Raw genomic sequence first — 18,432 nt, forward strand, 5'->3', positions numbered from 1 at the left:
AAAAACTACTTTAGCAGGGACAACTGGATCCAGGTTACATGTGGAGAAAGTTCTCATAGCAAACCTCTGAAAAACAGTAAAAGAAATTTAAATAAAAGGGAGGGCTGGACACAGAATTAGTAAAAACATTACGCAAGTATACCCCCAAATGTACCTAGGTTCTAAATATAAACACCCATTTCTTCAGTGCATTCTGACAGTGTTGACTGGACAACATCAGCAGTACAAAGTGTCACCACCACAGGTTTCCACTCCAGGTCCCTGCCCCATAGATTAAACCACAGGTGACAATTCATTAAAGATTCAGAGGAAAAAAGACCGTTAGTATTAAGTGGTGTGCATTGTCAGGTGGTCTATTTGTACAAGAATCCATGTCAAAGCCACTGCAAAAAAGCCCTCATCACACATCAGAGAGTTTTCCTTGTCTCTCCAGGCTTTCTTCTTGTTACTCCATCTTTATGATGTTACATCCATCTTTATGGATGACCCAGACACCCTTGAAAGCCACAAATGTAGCAGAACATTCTTTTTTTTTAAAGAAACTGAAATTAAAATGCCATTCTGCTATCCCTGTGAACTCGCAGCCCAGAAAACCAACCATATCCCAGGCTGCATCAAAACCAGCATGACCAGCAGGTCGAAGAAGGTGATCCTGCCCCTCTACTCTGCTCTCGCGAGACCTCACTTGGAGTATTGTGTGCAGTTCTGGTGTCCTCAACATAAAAAGGACATGGAACTGTTGGAACAAGTCCAGAGGAAGCCAAAAGGATGATCAGGGGACTGGAGCACCTCCTGTATGAAGAGAGGCTGAGAAAGTTGGAGCTGTTCAGCCTGGAGAAGAGAAGGCTGCATGGAGACCTCATAGCAGCCTTCCAGTATCTGAAGGAGGGCTATAGGGATGCTGGGGAGGGACTATTCGTTAGGGAATGTAGTGACAGGACAAGGGGTAATGGGTTAAAACTTAAGCAGGGGATGTTTAGATTGGATGTAAGGAAGAAATTCTTTACTGTGAGGGTGGTGAGGCAACTGGAATGAGTTGCCCAGGGAAGCTGTGAATGCTCCATCCCTGGCAATGTTCAAGGCCAGGTTGGACAGGGCCTTGGGTGTCATGGTTTAGTGTGAGGTGTCCCTGCCCATGGCAGGGGGTTTGGAACTAGATGATCTTAAGGTCCTTTCCAACCCTAACTATTCTATGATTCTATGATATCTCCTCCAAGTCAAGCCCCTCCTCCTGCTCAAAATCCTTGGCCAGTTTGGCCTTAGTATCCATGCCAACATCCCTTCATCCATCAATAGGACTCACTACTGATGTGCATGATGACTGCAGCTTTTCACTCAAAACGTCAGAGGTCTATCCATGTCTTAATCATGAGCTTGCTGAACCGATGCTGACCTCCATATGGAAAGGTGAAGAGGAGAAAAAGACTAGTATCTCCCCATCGCCCCATTTGGGCTGGGCCTAAACTAAATACTGCAGAAGAATGCTGCCAGGCACACTCTCCCTGCAAGTGCATTCATCCATTTCCCATGAACCTCGGCTATCTCTAGAGCTAAAATGTTCCTATGATGTCTGGCAGAACCCTCAGCTGGGTCAAGTACCAGTCGTTAGAAACCATTCTTAAGCATGAGTTCAGAGCAAAACAACTTGATAAGAAAGAGGTGGGCCATTCTGCACCAGCTGGTTCCCAGTTCTGGGAACAGTCCCAGGCATCCTTATGGTACCAACCCTTCACTCCCAGGCAGCCACTTCCACCCGCCCTAGACATCAATCTCAGAGGGGTGCAGCAAATGCCATTTTTAAATGGTTGTGGTATGACAACAGGAATGCTGCAGTCCTGCCTTCTCTCTCCTGGCCCTCACTCCCAATAACCCTGTGGCTTCCCAAAATACAACATCCAAGGAGGCTCCCATGCAGAAGTCACAAAAGGATGAAAATCAAGAGCAAGAGTGTTCAGCAAAACCACTTGTTGAAAAATATTCCTGGGGTGGCAGGATGTACAACTAGACAGTACTGCTTAGCACTGCTTAACATCAGCACAACCCTATGGTACTGGCAAGAGGGGATCCTAGTGAAGTGAAGGGTAACTGCAGTGTTAGAGAAACAAATATAATTTAACATCATGAGAAAAAATCAGATTTCTCTACTAGTTTTGAATGCTATCAATCACACCAGCTGTCAAGCCATTTTCAGCAGAGATGCAGTCTTGTTAACAAACAGCAACTATTAACAAAGACTAAAACCATGGAGGTCCATAAGGGGGCATGGTGGGAAAACAAACAACAGAATATGCAGAACGCAAAATTTTGAGACTGAAAAATGTTACATTTTTTTTAAGTCTACAAAATCCCTAAGTTCAAAACTGTTTATGACACTACTGAATATTGAGAAGAACTACAAAATGTTTATCATTTTCTATTATATTTTAAGTACTTTTCTGTAAATGAGGGTATATTTTATTAAGCACATTTCTCACCAAATACATTACAGAGTAATATGTTAGTCTGTAACAATAGCTGGGAAAGAAATGCTTAATAATTTTTTTTATTATTTTTAATTAATGGTTTTTACAGAGCAAGGTAAAATAAAAGTTCATTGTGTAATTTGTTCTTCTGGTTTTATGACTACATACACAGCAAAAGACTATGCTATACCAATGTTTAATTTTTAATGGACCAGCTGTGGGCTTAATTATTTTATTGCACTATCTGTCCCTTAGAACATTTACAACTGCAGCAATTCTCCACTGTTTGGATTAGTCAGTTGTAAAGCACATGCTGAGCTATAAATTTTGAACCACACTAATCTTGTGTCCACTTCAGATGCAGAACTGACAGATTACCCGAACTAGCTGATAAACTTGTAACAAAACACTCAAGAGTACAACTGTCTTGCCAAATACAGCTGGGATACACAAAATAAATAAGGGCACAAACAAGCTTCCAAGGTAGCACAAATGACCCCTTTGTAAGAAAACACTTAAAATTACAATCAAATTCACTAAAAACTGTTACTTAAATTTAAATTAATCCAACTAAAATATTCTGCTAAATTGTATGGTTATTTTTCCAACGTGTATGTCTCCCTTATTGGTGCAGTGCTAGATAAAACTGCACCATACAAACTAAAAGCAACATTAAAATGCAGTCAGAAGCACAAAGCAAACAACACACAACAATTAAGAGAGAATAGTAATTATATATTTTACTTTACTTTTATATTTTACCTTTACTAAGAATCAACATTTTTTTCATACATCCTGTTAGAGACTACCATTTTCCAGCTCGTCTGTAGTTAAGTTTTATCTTTTGCTGAGCATTTGTACAGTATCTAGTACAAGTTGTGCAAAATTGTAACTGCATCACTTTTAAGTAAAAATACACAAAAGGAGAATAAAGAGGTATCCCTTCAAAAGCTGACTACTTTCCAATGGTTAATTCATCACTAGAAATCCAACTACTGAGGTATACGCAAAAGAAGACAGGGTGACAGAAAAACATTAGGTGAATGCCACTGCTGGATGATCTATGTTTAACTTTATCCATTCTCTGATAATGGCAATCAAATCAAACCTCAGGTTTCTAAGAGAATAGGAGCGGTAAGAAGGATCAAAGCACAGCTCCCATCCTTTTTGTAGACAGCGGCAGACCTGGCTGAGACAAGGGTTCAATACTTGATGTCTGTACAGCACTGTGCAAATACAGAGTACTAATGACTGAGAACAAGAGGGGAATGCCATTTCAACCTTGCAACTAAACCTCACCTACTGGATAAATAAATAAACAATAATTAGTTTATATAGAACTGATGATACAAAGAGTTCAGCTAATTCTGTTCATCTGTTTCTGGACAGCCTTTGGTCAACCTGGACAGAAAATAACATTATTTAATATCCATATAATCTTAATTCCTGGAGCCATCATTACAAGTAAATCTAAAACCACCACCTGCTTTACACATAAAAAGGCAGACAAGGGTTCTGAGACTTTAATCTCACTCATTCAACCAAATAAAGAAAAAAAAAATGAGAAAACTGAGGCCAAATTAATGTTGTGGAGGTTTTTTGTTTGGTTGTCTGGGAGTTTTTTTTGGTTTTGTTATTTTGAGGGTTTTTTTTTAAACTAAATTGATTGCCTCAATCAATAAGTTTCAAAGAACTCTTTTAGTAAAGGCTAGGCGTAGCCAGCAGGTATTACATTAACAGTCATTATCAATTAGGACTTGCTGGGAACAGACCTTATTTACAAAGCAAGAGTTCTGGGAATCTACTCGTGTTAAAAGAGCCTCCGTATTGCTCCAGAACAATGTTAGCAAAGCTAAGTGCTGCTTCATTAAGCGCAGTGCACACACTTCTTAATGGAGAGCAACTTTAATTGTCTGCAGGAGCTCATCTTCAATACCTAGTGTGGGATATAAGCAATCATGTTAGCAATTTCAGAAATTAGAATAAACATTGGTGTTTCTTTTTCTCCTTGGAAAAAAAGGCAGGACATCATAAATCCAGTCAGTGTGAACTAGACAAACATCCTTCATGGTTAATAAACTCTGACAGCCTTCAGCATATTTAAATGTAGTGAAGGAGGTTAAAAACTGCACAATATTTCATTTTCTGAGAGTTACCTCACATCCTCAATCCTATTCAGACAGGCATCAATCACTCCAAAGTTTATGAGGGAAATAGCCAAACACGGGAAAGAAAAGAGGACAAATATTTCTGAGTCATTTTTCTCATTCTCAGTAACTCCTTCTCCTCCCTTCTCCAAATCCCTCTTCCAGCAGAAACAGCCATCAGAAACACACTTATTCAGTCAGCCATACTTTCCAAAAGGTTGTCCTGCTGATTACAAAGCATGCCAGTTACACAAACACAGAAATAACACTGCACCACTGTAGCTGCATTCAACTCAAACCCACCAAGGGGGCCTACTAGCTACAGCTAACAGTCTGCACAGTAAGAACTCAAGCCTGTATTCTGGGCTATCAGGACATGACGGATTTGGGTTTGGATGCAGTATTATGAGCCACAGATCACAAGGAGATAACTGGTACCATTCCCTGTGAGAGAAGAATGCTCTAGAATGCTGTTAGTATTTGCACTAAGACATGGAAAAACAGGTAAATGAATGTAACAGTGTCTAAGGAGGAAAACATCTTAAGTAGCATAATTAAAAAGGCATAAACCACTCCACTATAATCAACTAAACATAACTGTTTCTCTCTTTAACAGAAGCCATTTATCACCACCGTGAAGGTGCCTATAAACTGCAATGGGCAAAACTGTTTACCAGCGTGGTGTTCACATTTCTCCCAATGGCAAATGGCATTGAAAGTCAGCTGGTTTAACTGTTGCTTAAAGAAACAGTAGAAAGAACAGAGGGCAAGATGATTTCTTTACTTTTAAAAGCAGCTTAATTCTGAAATGTTCTGAAATTCCTGTGTTTTGGTAATGTTTGGGTAATGTCCTATTAATCAGGAGCACACTCTCCTGAAATAATTTAACTGCTACTTATTTTAACTGCTGTTTATTTTAACAAGAAAACTATTTTTTTTTAATATATAAACAAGGATGAGTCAGTCCTACACAGTAGTTTAACTGCTAAAACGTCCTGTCCCTTCCCTGCACTTGAAACAGCCTGTCCAATAGTTCCATGCTAAAACATGCCCTGTTGCCCTCCCTTACCACTACCCAGACATGAAACAAGCCCTGTTCAGAGACATGCATGCTGTCTCATCCTGCATTAGTGATTTTAGCAGAAGCTTAATGCTTAGAAATCTCACTGCATGACTGGGACCTAAGCAGTGTCCATACAGAGACAGCAATTAATACACAACATGTATATCTGGAAGTAAGTTTGCTCACAAGCTGAAACAGAATATGCAGGAAAAGATGCTGTTCCACTCTCTTCAAGCAGCTGAAGCACTCATATACCAAAGGCATCGAACAGGACTATGTTAAGAAGTTATATGACTCGCCAAGCTTACCACAGGCATTCAACATTCATGAGTTTGGCTTAAAACTGCACTTAAAAATGACCTTTACTATTTCTTCTGGAGCCTCAGCCTTCAGGAGTCACATCTGAGAAATTCTGTAGGCAACAAGGCAGGCTATAAACTTTCATTAAAAGCAAGAGAAAGGCATACTGCACCTCCTTCAAAATGAAATGTTTTCAGGCATTTTATAGCACTAAGTGTAAGACTGAATCTCTATCAAGATGCCTACACAGACTGGAGTTATACAGGGAGTAAACCAGACAGAATGAACCTTGCTATATGCACTCCACTCTTTTCAGCCACCCCCCAACCCTCTGAAGATGACATTATTAAGAAATTAGCATGACCAAACAGAAAAGGAGGCTATACCCCACAATATTCCAGTGGACAGCATCCTTTTTAAAAAAAACAACCTTTAATTGCAGTGAATTGTCTGTAGAAGAAGCACATACTCTTCACCTCTCAAAAAAACACAAGGCTTCCCTCAATTAGCTTAACCATAAAGGGTAACACTGCCTTTGTGTACACTCTACTGCTTGGTTTGTAAATTTTTAATTAAATATAAATAGTATTAATTTTTTCCATGTGATTCATTTAGCAAATTAAAAAGTTCACTTGAATATACAGAATTCACCTAAGCAGCCCATGGTGCAGAGTAACTGTATCTGAGCTGTCACTGTGAAAATGGAATGCAAGTTGATTAACACTGTACAAACAAAAAGCATTATTCCTCAATACTGAACAGCTTCACCTTCAAAATCTTGTAACAGCCCTTATAATTTGGTACTGACTTCTGTCTCTTCCATCCCCCCCTCCAAACCAAGAAGATAACAATTAAAAGATAATCCAGCACCCAGAGTGGGAGCCCAGCCAAGACAGAGAAGCAGGCTGCTCAATGGAAGCTCACCTTTTGGCACCAAGGTCAATTTCAAATGAAGAAAGAAGCTGTGATGTCCAAGGGAAGGAGATGGGCTGGAGGACAGAGGGGCAGCAAGCTGTGCCAAGGACAGTGGGTGAAGGTCAGGAAATCACTGCTGGTGAGTACTGTCTGCCACAGTCCCTCCCAGCTACCACCCCTTCCCATTCTCCCTACAGGCAGCAACTCCCAGCTAAACCCCACACTCGCATCCTACCTGCCAATCTCCCTTTCTAGGTGTGTACCCCATCCATTCATCATCTTTGGTAATTCAAATATTCCCATCTGCAGTGCTAAAAAATCAGTAATGTGTAAAATGTCCACAATCCGTCCCATCAACCGCTCTTACAGCAGAAGAAAGTGATCACCCTCAGCATAATTTGGAAACTGTGCTCATGTTCGATTTTCTGGGAACAAGCCCTCTGACAGAAAAGGGAATAAACAAGAAAATGTGTACAGGGATCATCTGGAAGCTTAAGGGCAAAACTGCACTGAGCGAGAGCAATGGCCTTGTGTACCCAAAAGTCAACAACCAGATTCCAAGTATTTTGGAATATGAACTCCGTATTTCTTTGGTTAACAAAGTTTACAAACCTGATTTGATGCCAAAGGGAACATTCTCATTTTGCAATAAACCTCAGGGAGAGTAGAAGCCCTTAGAAGGGCTCACCCTTTAGCTGAAGAAAACCAGCCTTTAAGCTTAGGAGCTGTATTGGCAAAGTTTTGTAAGTAGCAGTTAGGGCCAAAGGGGAAACTATACTGTCAGAAGCTTAGTTTTGGCCACTACAGTTAACCCCTCAACCCATGAAAAAAAGCAGTGCCAGGATCTTTACTGACCACAAACCAAACAGGACTTTGAGCGTTTGCTCTCACAAAGGACAGTGCCAGCAGCAGGGCACCAATGCCACACTGCGTGGCCTGTCCACACCTACAGCAAAATCTAAACATGTTATGCCCACCCCTAACCTGGAAATGGATTTTGTGTATTTCGCTGAAGCATATTTCAGTCTGAAGCTTCTTCGAAGGCACATTTATTCTAGGCAGTGTTTAAACAAAAAACATTCCAACCCCCACCCGAAAAGCAAAACCCAAATAAAAAATTTATTACATACAGGGATTTCCCATGATTCAACACAGTTTTGTCACTGCTTTATTACAAGATTAAATGTCAGTGTCATGTTCTACCACTGCACAATATAAGTAAGGATTGATAGGCTAGACAGCAGTTTTGCCAAAAAAAAACCAAAACAACAAAAAAAAAAAGGGGGCAAAACAGAAAAAGACCAACCAAAAAAAAAAAAGAAAAAAATGTTTGTGGTGAACCACAAACTGAATGCGAGTCAATGATAAATTCCCACTGTCTCACAGGCACCAGGAATGCCGCAGTGATTAACGGGAGCAGCACACGCAAGAGAGGTGATTAGTTGCTCCACTCCCAGGACTACATACACCACTTTCCCTTTGGGCTGCTTCTCTCTTCTCCTTTCCAGCGCTGTTGCCAAACAAAGAGTGCGCAGAAGGCGGCAGTGAACATACGCTGTTTGGAAAACCTGACTAGCAGAGAAAGGTTTAGAGTGGCTTACAGAAGAGATGAGACACATTCTGGAGAGCAGGAGAAGGGAGGCAAGCCCAAAGCCTTGCAGCCTGGAGAGGCTGTTGCAGAGGAAGCAGCAGTTGACTTGCTGTGGCTGTGATGCTGTCATGAGCGCCGACTGCAGCGAAGAAGGCTTGTTAATTAACTTTCCAGCTAGGAAATTAAGCAAAGCAAAACGCCCTTAAGAGCTGCAGAGCCTCCGCAGACCCTGTGGAGCTCACTTGGCACAGCTTGCTCTGGGGCTCTGCTCTCCCATCTGCATGAGGGGTGACAGCTTCCCTGACACACTGCACACTCTTTCAAGGACAGAGAGATGTGTCCCCCACTCAGTGTCTAACACGGTATCAACAGCATCACGCCTAGCGTAATCCTTAACCAAGATTGTTATCTTCTACACTTAATACCTGGCAACAGTAAATAATCATTTAGTAAAATTCTATCCGTTTCAATGCATTTTAATATCCTCATAAACATCATACGAACAATGGCTTAGCTATAAAAGAAAACTGACAGCAGTTAGCCTAACAGCAAAAAACAATTCAGTAGCAGATCCTTTCTGTGTGATGGAAAAAAAAAAATAAATAATCAGTTGGCTCTATTCATACTGCTATATAATTCTACAGGAGGACTGTTTTATTCTTATTATTTCTAGTCAATTTGTATCATTTTATGCAATACAAAATAAAACATATTTTGATTAATTTGAATATACTTGAGAATATTCAAACTTATTATCTGAATTTATTTGAAATTACTTCTGTTTGGCAGTTTTCAACTCCCTGAAATCATGCTTCAGACTGATAAATTTATTTTAAAATTTTATTTAAAATGTGTTTAACCAGCCCAGCATTTGTAAGTTATATAGTCCCAACTACTTCTAAGAGATGAAACTATTAGTCTAAGTCTAATTCAACCCAAAAGATTTAACTGGCTTGGCTTCTTGAACACTTGTGGCTTTTTTCCTCCAGAAAATACCACTTCGCTTTCCTCAGTCAGAGACAAGCTTATAATGAAAACCCTGTATACGTCACAGAAGAGACTAATTATCTTCACTCTAAATTGAATATTCATACCTCATCAGGCTGTGTTCAAAATTCCCTTAAACACTCAGATTTCATAAAAATACTTTCCTACAGCTATTTTAGCAGGGCACAAAGAGGCAACTAATACTGGGGAGTGTCAGCAGGCATACAGCCAACAAAAAACGCATTACAAGCACAAGTAAACAGCACACAGTGCAGCTGCATGTGACTGTATTTGTTTTGTTCAGCACTATAAATTATCCTGCCACTCCCGAATGCCGCCTGACAGTTCTCTGGGGCAGGTATCTTCGTATTTATTTAGCATAGTTGACTGAATTGCAAACTATGGATAAGGCACTGTATTAGTAATAAATTATTGTCCCCTGCGGCAAAAGCCTGCTCCCGTTTATCACAGCATGGCACATACCAGGGAAATTCTGCACACAGCACTGAAGAGCAGGGACTAAACCGAGGTGGCTGAATTAAGGTCTTATGCTTATCATAATTGGTAGAACCTCTACAGAAGGTGACTAATTCAGGTATTTAGTGCAGATACATAATATTACACCATGTGAATACTCTTCAGCAACTTTAACAAACTTACGAGGTATCACCCAGACAGACCAGCCACCATTTGGTCGTATTTCCCATCTACTGCTACAACTAAATCCTGCCCAACATTTGTCTTTGATCGCAATGCCTTTGCTGTAGAGCTCTCAGACTCTTTTTCCATGACAACAAACCTTTGAGTCGCACAATGAACCTGGGCCACTTTGCAGGTGACAGCACAGATCCCAATGGCCACTTTGTCCTGGGGCTCCAGCTGCCCGTAAGGTTTCCTCTAGCCCCAGCCCTGCAACAACGCTGGCAGCATGTGGTACACGGGGCTGTCAATAGGTACCTTCATGCCTAGCCAAAACCAATCTGGCTGTGACCTGCTGCCAAAAGGAGCTCTCTTAACCCTTCTTGATGCCACAGGCTCCCAGCCTCTCCTGCTACCCCAGCAGCTGTGGGACAAGTTGCATCAGTCCAGCAAAAAACCTGCTCCCAGCGAGGAAGGCAGCTCAGGCACCCTAAACCGCAGTGTATGCTACAGCCCCCATGGCAGAGAAACAAGAGGTGTCCCAATTAGCCAACCTTATGTACGAAATGCCTTCAACTTCCAGCCACAGCCTTCTAATGTATTTCCCATCTATCCTAAGCTGCCTGTGTAGTGAGATGTGCTCCACAAAGCTGTACCACTCCTAATTGTGGTGAGCCTGAAGATTTACTTTCAGAGTCAGGAACCACAGCTATTTTGGGAGACAATAGGTTTCTGATACTCCAGCACACTTTCAGGATAGTCAACTGACAGTCAACAGAGAATAAAATCCCAAGAAACAAAGGGAATGCCAGCTGGGAAACTCAATTTTTCACTGATTCAGTTTCTATTTACCACCAGCTTCAGGAGAGTTATTGTAGCTTGCTAGTAGCTTATCTCAAGGGTAGGAACCAAATATTTGCTTCTGTGTACATTAATAAATTTGTATGTATAAAATCTGGTATGCAAACACCACAGTTTCCTTTGGTAAAACATGATGCAGCATACAGAATACCTGCAGGGGAAAATCACACACTTACATACTCTGAAAACAACCAAATATGCTTAATGACTAATTTCCAGATACGAAATTTAATAGTCCTATTCCTTCAGGACAAAATGCTTGCTGACAATAAGGGACAACTTTTTCAGAGAGGAACAAGTTAATGCATCTGCACGTGTGTTTCTCCCAACAGTTTTCCCCCTCACAGAATATTATTTTTTTGTTGTTAGCCTAATTATGGAAGCATTTCAGCTGTGTGTTTAAAGAAAAATCATCAAATATATTTTCCTGTCTACAAAACACCCAGGAACATGCCAAAAAGTAATTAGAAATAACATGCATATAATGACATGTGAGCTGCAAGTATTCAGTTTTTAGTCTGGAAAATAAAACACGACAATGGATATGGAATGCTTTTGCTCCAGCTCTTTTATGCATAGCTGGCATGACTAATTTGAAAAATAAGAGAACATGTGTCAGTCTACTTTTCAGGCAGAGTTCAGACAACAGAAAAATTAAACAAAGGAAAGACGATCAGACTAACCACTCCAGGTGTCTACATTAACTTTGCAGGGCAAGACCCAGCACATCAGAGGGCCTGTGGGCAAGTCTCCACAAGGAGACTGGTTTGTACTTGAAGCCTGTCTGAACCCAGGACAAACACCCATGAAATACAAACAGCACCTAGCTTATTACTAATTCCTAGACTACATAAAAATGAAGAGCATAATACGTTCAAAACAACACCCAAACACTCAACCACTCAAGTAGTCCCCTGTTCTAACAGAGAAAAAAAACAAAAAAAAACCAAAAAAAACTCCTCCCCAAAAGAAAAAAATCCACAAAAAAAACAAACAAAAAAAACCAAACAGAACAGCTGTGGTGGTTCTGCTAGGGTTTGGAAACCAGTGCCATGAGCACAGACTCTGAAGGCTCATGTCTGGTTGAGGTTTCTGAGCTCATTGCAGAGCCTCCCTTGCTGTCACGGCCAGGACTATGGCCCTGTTCCTAGCCACAAGCTGCATATCGCTTCCAGGAGCTACTGCTTGGGAAATGCAGCCCAAATCTTTCACTCCAGTCCTACATCCTATGCTACAATCCCTTTTCCACAGCTACATTAAATTCCCAAATAAATGATGTTGTATGCATTCCCAGAGTTAACAGGATAGGTGAGAAACACTTCCCTCCAAAACAGCATACTTACCTGCTTGTCATTCAAACTGGAGGGTAGTCCACAGAGTATTAATATCCCCCTACAACAACTGGACTGATACTTGACTTTGAATAATTTCAGAAAACTAATCCCCCCGGTTCTGACTGATGGTCTCTCTCATTCAGCATCTGGCAACAAGTGATTCCACTGCGTAATCTTGGTAAAACTTGGAGAGCTTGTTTCGAATTTCCTTCACAGCTTCGCAATGCACCACTGTATTAACAGCTGAAGATGAAACATTATTTTTGTGTGTCTTCTTAATTCCATGGTAATTAATTTTAATGGTCCATGGTGGCATTTCTTTACAGTTTCAACTTTTGCTTCAATTCATTGCAATTAAATGACTGTGTTCTACACAGTGACTTGCTGGTAATAAGAGGAAGAAAAGCAGCCTTCATTTAATGTCCATAGCTACATCTCTGAGCCAAAGAGTGGACAGAAATACTAATGCTAGGTAAAATGCACCCGAAGTTTGTAAAGCCATCTGCAGAAAGCTCCCTACTTACAGCCCAGTAAGGTACTGCATCACTCCTCAAAAGGAGTTGCCAGGATGGCTTTGAAAGCATCATCCCTCACTACCCAGACATACAAGGGTCTGCAAAGAAGTCCTTGAGGGAATATGAGCAGTTCCATTTGTTTTTACTGTTCTGAATGACAAAACAACATAATAAATGGCATTAGTCCTTTTTCGTACTAACTGAAGTGCTCTAAGACAAAGGAATGAATGGTAAGACCAGTAGGGGTCAAAAGTCAGGGCCTAAAGCCAGAGCTGACAATAAACAGCTATTTATAATGCAGAACATCGAAAAAGGTCCATGGTGTCCACTTAGAAGTACATACCTTCCATGCTTCATCTACTGTGTTAGAGCTACCATCTACTTCCATGTCTCAGCCCCTTAATGCATCCCAGAAAGCTTATGCAAAAATAAAGAATGCTAGCCTGTTCAACATACTTTCAGTGCTTTTTTGTTATTGCTTTTCAAATGTCTGAATTCATCTGGTATTGTTTACACTATTTTGGCACCTACAGATGATAAACAGCCACCTGCGCCACGAACTGCACCAAGCAAACAAAATGCAGATTAACATTCATCTTTCCCCAGAAGATGCCTTATTACTGTCCAGTTATTGCCATAATGAATACGGTTGCTTGTTCAGGCTTCCTGCTATTCTCTATTAACAAGTTTCCACCTCCACCAGTGCTGCATCTCCCCAGCTTCTGCAGCTCTATTCTTTTACTGATGCTTAACACAAGGACTTTACCATCTGCTGCTTCTTCTGCACTGGTATCAGAGGAAACCAATTGCTGAGTTCACATACATTAGCTTGAACTCACAAAGACTTCAATTTCTGCTTGGCAGCACCCCAGGGAGAAGGACTGGGGAGGAATTGGGGATGGCACACAGGCAGGCGTGATCCCAGGCTGCTGAATGGGTGATTGAAGCCGCAGCTGCCGAACCCTCTGGCCAAGCCCAGCTCAGCACTCTTCTTGAGCTGGCTTTGACCTGTGTTGTCTGAATGTGCTCCACAAGCCACAGCTTGTGAATAAGTGTGCTGCTTCTGACAGGGAACTTTAATATCACTCTTGAAGAGCACCTATCTGTATTGTTAAGGTAGGAAGCAATCAGAGCATCCTGAGAATACCAATCTACTAGGATTATGTCCCATAAAAGAAGTATCTTTCAGTGCTTCCATGCTTCCTCTAAGCCACACAATTGAGAAAATCCTACCCAAAATTGAATGTCAACTTTCATTCAGAAGAGCTGGAACGAAGTGCAGGAAGTAGCTTTGCTAGGTGTATTAATTATAACAATAACATGAGGCTCAATGTAGATTCTATAAAACAAAAAACACACAAGTTGATACATGTTCCTTCTTTAGGGATTGTTCTGTTAAAGATGTCTGCAATTTGACTATACACCCAGGAATCTGTGGATCAGCATTCTGGTATTTGCCTTTGCCATTTATTTAATATGACTGCTTAAGAACAGCCAGAAGAAAATAAGAAACACTCCTATCCAAGCCTCTGCAAGTAATATACCTACTTCTCCCTCACGGCCAGTATTGACACTGACAGAGCAGAGATTAAAAGCATTCCTCCCTCCCCTCTCCACCTTTGCCTCTGCACCCTGTCTGGCAGGCCAGGTCACGGTAACTTTTCCACAGAATAAGTCAGTAACTGTAATGAATGAATGAATGTCACTTAGTAGGTTACAGAGACACAGGCTGCCAGACAGCTTATGAAAAATATAAACATTACTTATGTTGTTATATACTGTAAACATAAGGAATTTCTAAAATAGTTTGTACCACACTAGAAAGTGTCTAAGGATTCAAACTTGAAATCCACTGACTAAGACTATTTAGCTCTTGGTCTCAGCTGAGCAAAGGTTTTGGCACATGGCTCCATGAGCAGAGGAGTCTGGCCACCCCCAATGGAGCAAACAAAAAGCCCTAAGAACAGACAGCTGTGTGACCTGATGATCCAGAAGCCACAGCTAAGGTCACTGCTGTGTAGCACTGCTCAGTGTGAATAGGAATGAATGTACTTCTTGTACTCACTTTCAAGATATCTGGTCAGTGCAGGTGATTGACACGTAGACAGTAGGAGAAATGACTGCTCTTTTGCCCTTAAGTGCAAGCTTCTGCTTCACACAAACAGGATTACCAAGCCACAGCCTATTGTCACTCCTTGGCAAGAACCTTGTAAAATTGGTTTAAAAACTCCAGACAAAAAAAAAACCAAACAACAAACTAGTGAGAGACACCTATTCTGTTTCATTTCTAACAAGAAATGGTGCCAGTCATTTTTATTGACATCTTACCTTTCCCACACACACACTTCTTCAATAAATGAAAGCGTACAATACAAACAGTATGTGTACTAACTGCTCATATACAAAATTAGCAGGTGAAAGACTTCAGTTTTTGATGCAAAAATACCATTTTTCTGTTCCTGTATTTTATGAGATGCTGCACTGACAGGCTCCCACGAAACACTGCAACCAGTATGCCATTTGGAAAGCACAGCAATGCAAGCCTCTGGCAAAACGACATCTACGCTACCAAAACCATTTCTACTCCTAACACAGCTTTATCCATGAAGTGTCATAATTTCTACAGTAGTATTAATTAAAAAGTCTATTTATAAAAAAAAAAGGCAGTATGAGAAGGTCCTTCTGGGTGCAATTCAAGTTTTACTTTAATTTTTTAATCATCTTGAGGGTTTTGGTTTCTTACTGTGTTTTAGACCAGTCATCTCAAATATCCTTAAACAAATCATTACACTTGCTCTTAAGCATGCCCTTTTGATTACTGGTCACATTATGTCAGGTTTTGAAGACACTGGAATCAAATAGCTTGGAGTCTGTAACTCCAGTCTTCCCAAAGTTCCTCAGGCTTTCATGTCCTAGTCTTTCTACATACACATATTCTGTTTTGTTCCAGAAATTATCCAAAATCTGTGTGCAGTCACTGGCTCCTGATCCCTCACATCATAAAAACTCCTTTTCATTTCTGCATGATTTAGTAAATTGAAACATCTGTAGAACACGTTCACCCATTGGGGAAAACTTCCCTCTTCTACTCTGAGATCTCGTGATTAACTGGGCTACCAGGTTCCTTAGGCTTGAAATAACATTCAAATGATAGACCAAAATTTCTTAAAAAATGAATTACACCTGAAATCATACCTCAGCATACAAAGCAGGAGTATGACGACAGAAATGGAAGCTCTGTATGAAGATTTCCATTTTCTTCAATGTCAGTGTAAACCACTAATCAGGAGTCACCCATCCTCCTAAATCTTATGTTCTTTATTTTTGACAGATGGGACTTCATATTATCACTGGATCCATTAAGCGTCCTTGGGCTCTTACAGGGAGAGCCCTCTGCCTTCAGTAGTAGAATGGGAGAGGAAAAGAGAGCTAAAATTATTTTCACAATACTTGTGGTTACTTCAAGAAAGCATTAACTTTTTTGTAATTGGAAAAAAAGCAACAGAACAAGCAGCAACAAATGCATGGGTACAACAGTAAACAGAATTACTTTTTCCATCATGGCATTAAGTGCATTCACCTATGCCACAAGCAGTATCAAACATCCAAGGGCACAATACATTGCTTAGTTCCCTTGTATGTCAGATACAGGTTCTACACAGTTATACGCAGTAAGGCTGAAATATCAATGATGTGTAAAGGATCTTCATGCAAGTATTCTTGCTTTCCTCCTTGCTGTGGTGTCAGGCAGGCCCCTAGTATCACTTAAACCGGTGAATACCATCCTTCCTGCCATCACCGCCAGCATCCCTGTGGTCAGCTAAAGCCTGAAGACTGAACAGGCAGTATCCACTGCAGTTAAGTCACTTTCATGTGACTTGTGGTGGATAAATTGCATGCACTGAAAAAAAGTGTGTCTGGACCCAGTACAATCAAAGAAATCCATTTTCTCAAAGCTACCCATTATTTCAATGAAATTAGCTATTCAAGCAAAAAAATAAGAACCAGCAGTAATGAGGTTCTGCTTTACAACAGTGGCTGCTTTTTATGAAATGGTTTCTGAACTGATATGGCCACCCTTATTAAATACACCTAAGTGCAGAAAGATACCAGAGCTCATCACATGGTTCCACAAAAATAGCCTTCCTGCCAGGGAGGTGGAGGGGCAATTTCTTCATCCCAGGCTGCAGTCTCTCAATGCCGTACACACTGTCCTGCACCAGCAAGACTGGCTGGCATACAGGCAGCCAGCAGTGACTGTATCATGTAACAAGCATCTCTCCTGTGCAGTGTTTGTTACCACCACCCAGCAAGAATGAACCGAGGGACTCACTGCTGCTCTCCAAAGGTCAAAAATCATAGCTAACAAGCATAAAACACCGTCTTGCACACTCTCTCAGATCCTATTGCAGTGAAGTTGCAGCCAGGAGTAAGAACAGCTCACCCACGTGTACTGGACTAGCAGGTTGGCACTGTCTGGAATGAGCACAAGTCAAGTCTGGAAAGTTTTAGTTGTATGTGTTTCAGTTACATGTGTGGATGAGCCAAAAACTGCAAATAGGTTCAAGAAAAACGAACAGGATGTCCCTCTGCATGTTGCAAATCATTCCTTCTGGAGGCTCAACACACTACAGCAAGCATGTCCCTAATGTGTGCCCTACAAAAGCCAGGGCTCAACCCGGCAGACCAAAGCCGCAGCAGAGCTCACTGGGCTTGATCCGTGCATGCTGTGAAGTAAAGATGGGCTCGTGGAGTCCTGACCATGCTCTATTCTGCCCTATTTAACATCTGACTTGGAGCTGCTCTCTGTCTAAATTCAGTCACAGTCATTACAAAAGCAATGATTTCTTGGGGGTTTCTTTGCAAGTTCTATAGCATCCCCCAGACAGACCTTACTGGGCTCAGCCACAAAAAGTAATCAAAGCCAGAGGTACAGCAGCTCATTGCTTCTAATTGCCTTTCTCCTCTAAATCCTCACCCCAGACCTTCCTTACTCTAGGCAGAACATAAAAGCTTGGTCCCAAATGTAATCACAATCAGTCTTCTTCAACTCATGTAAACAAAACAAAGCAAAGCAAGGGACAAGAACCACCATCTAGAAGAAATCTTTCTTTTAATTTACTTTTCACAGCATCAGATAAAGCCACTAGGAATCTCATTAAGTCAAAACACCAAACAGTTCAAGCTTTTTTTTTGGATGAAAACAGTATGCAAGGCATTGCTTAAAACAATTATAAAGTAGGTTCACAACACAGTTCTTGGGTAAACACAATTTAATAAGCATTCAGTACCAAATTCAAACAGTATTTGCAGTCACACGATAAAGAAGAGCCGCCTCCACCAATTCATTCTCAAGTTAACACTGCCATAAATTCCTACATGTGTGTGAAAAAGGCAGGCAAAAAATAGAAAAAACATGAATTACAGCAGAAACCAGCCTGCTAGCTGAACATTTGAGAGCAGCTGAGAATAACGCATGCCATTCGTGAAGTGAAGCAAAAACTGACAAACACACTCATTTAACCGAGACAGATGAAATAAAACTTATTAGTTCTTTCAGTCTGTTTCTCCTGGCCTGCAGCCTCTCATGGTCAAACTATCCCTACCAAATCCTCAAA

General features: G+C 40.9%; 1 protein-coding gene across 7 annotated transcripts in view; it reads right to left on the bottom strand.

Moving 5' to 3' along the window:
* GHR (growth hormone receptor) overlaps nucleotides 1-18,432 on the bottom strand; it is a 132,167-nt gene that overhangs the window by 108,593 nt on the left and 5,142 nt on the right. Inside the window, exon 3 of one of the 7 annotated variants that reach the window (XM_062621800.1) lies at nucleotides 16,010-16,211. The exons of 4 other annotated variants lie outside the window; for them this stretch is intronic. In XM_062621800.1, the coding sequence (XP_062477784.1) occupies nucleotides 16,010-16,017 (8 nt within the window). In that variant the 5' untranslated portion in view covers nucleotides 16,018-16,211. Of the gene's footprint in view, nucleotides 1-7,122; nucleotides 7,285-16,009; nucleotides 16,212-18,432 lie in introns of those variants that run through there. 2 more of the 7 variants (XM_062621799.1, XM_062621803.1) reach the window with 2 other exon arrangements.

The sequence above is a fragment of the Pezoporus occidentalis genome, unplaced genomic scaffold, assembly GCF_034315485.1.
Source record: "Pezoporus occidentalis ecotype Australia unplaced genomic scaffold, CSIRO_AGI_Poc_V1 ctg234, whole genome shotgun sequence".
In the NCBI taxonomy this organism is placed as follows: domain Eukaryota; kingdom Metazoa; phylum Chordata; class Aves; order Psittaciformes; family Psittacidae; genus Pezoporus; species Pezoporus occidentalis.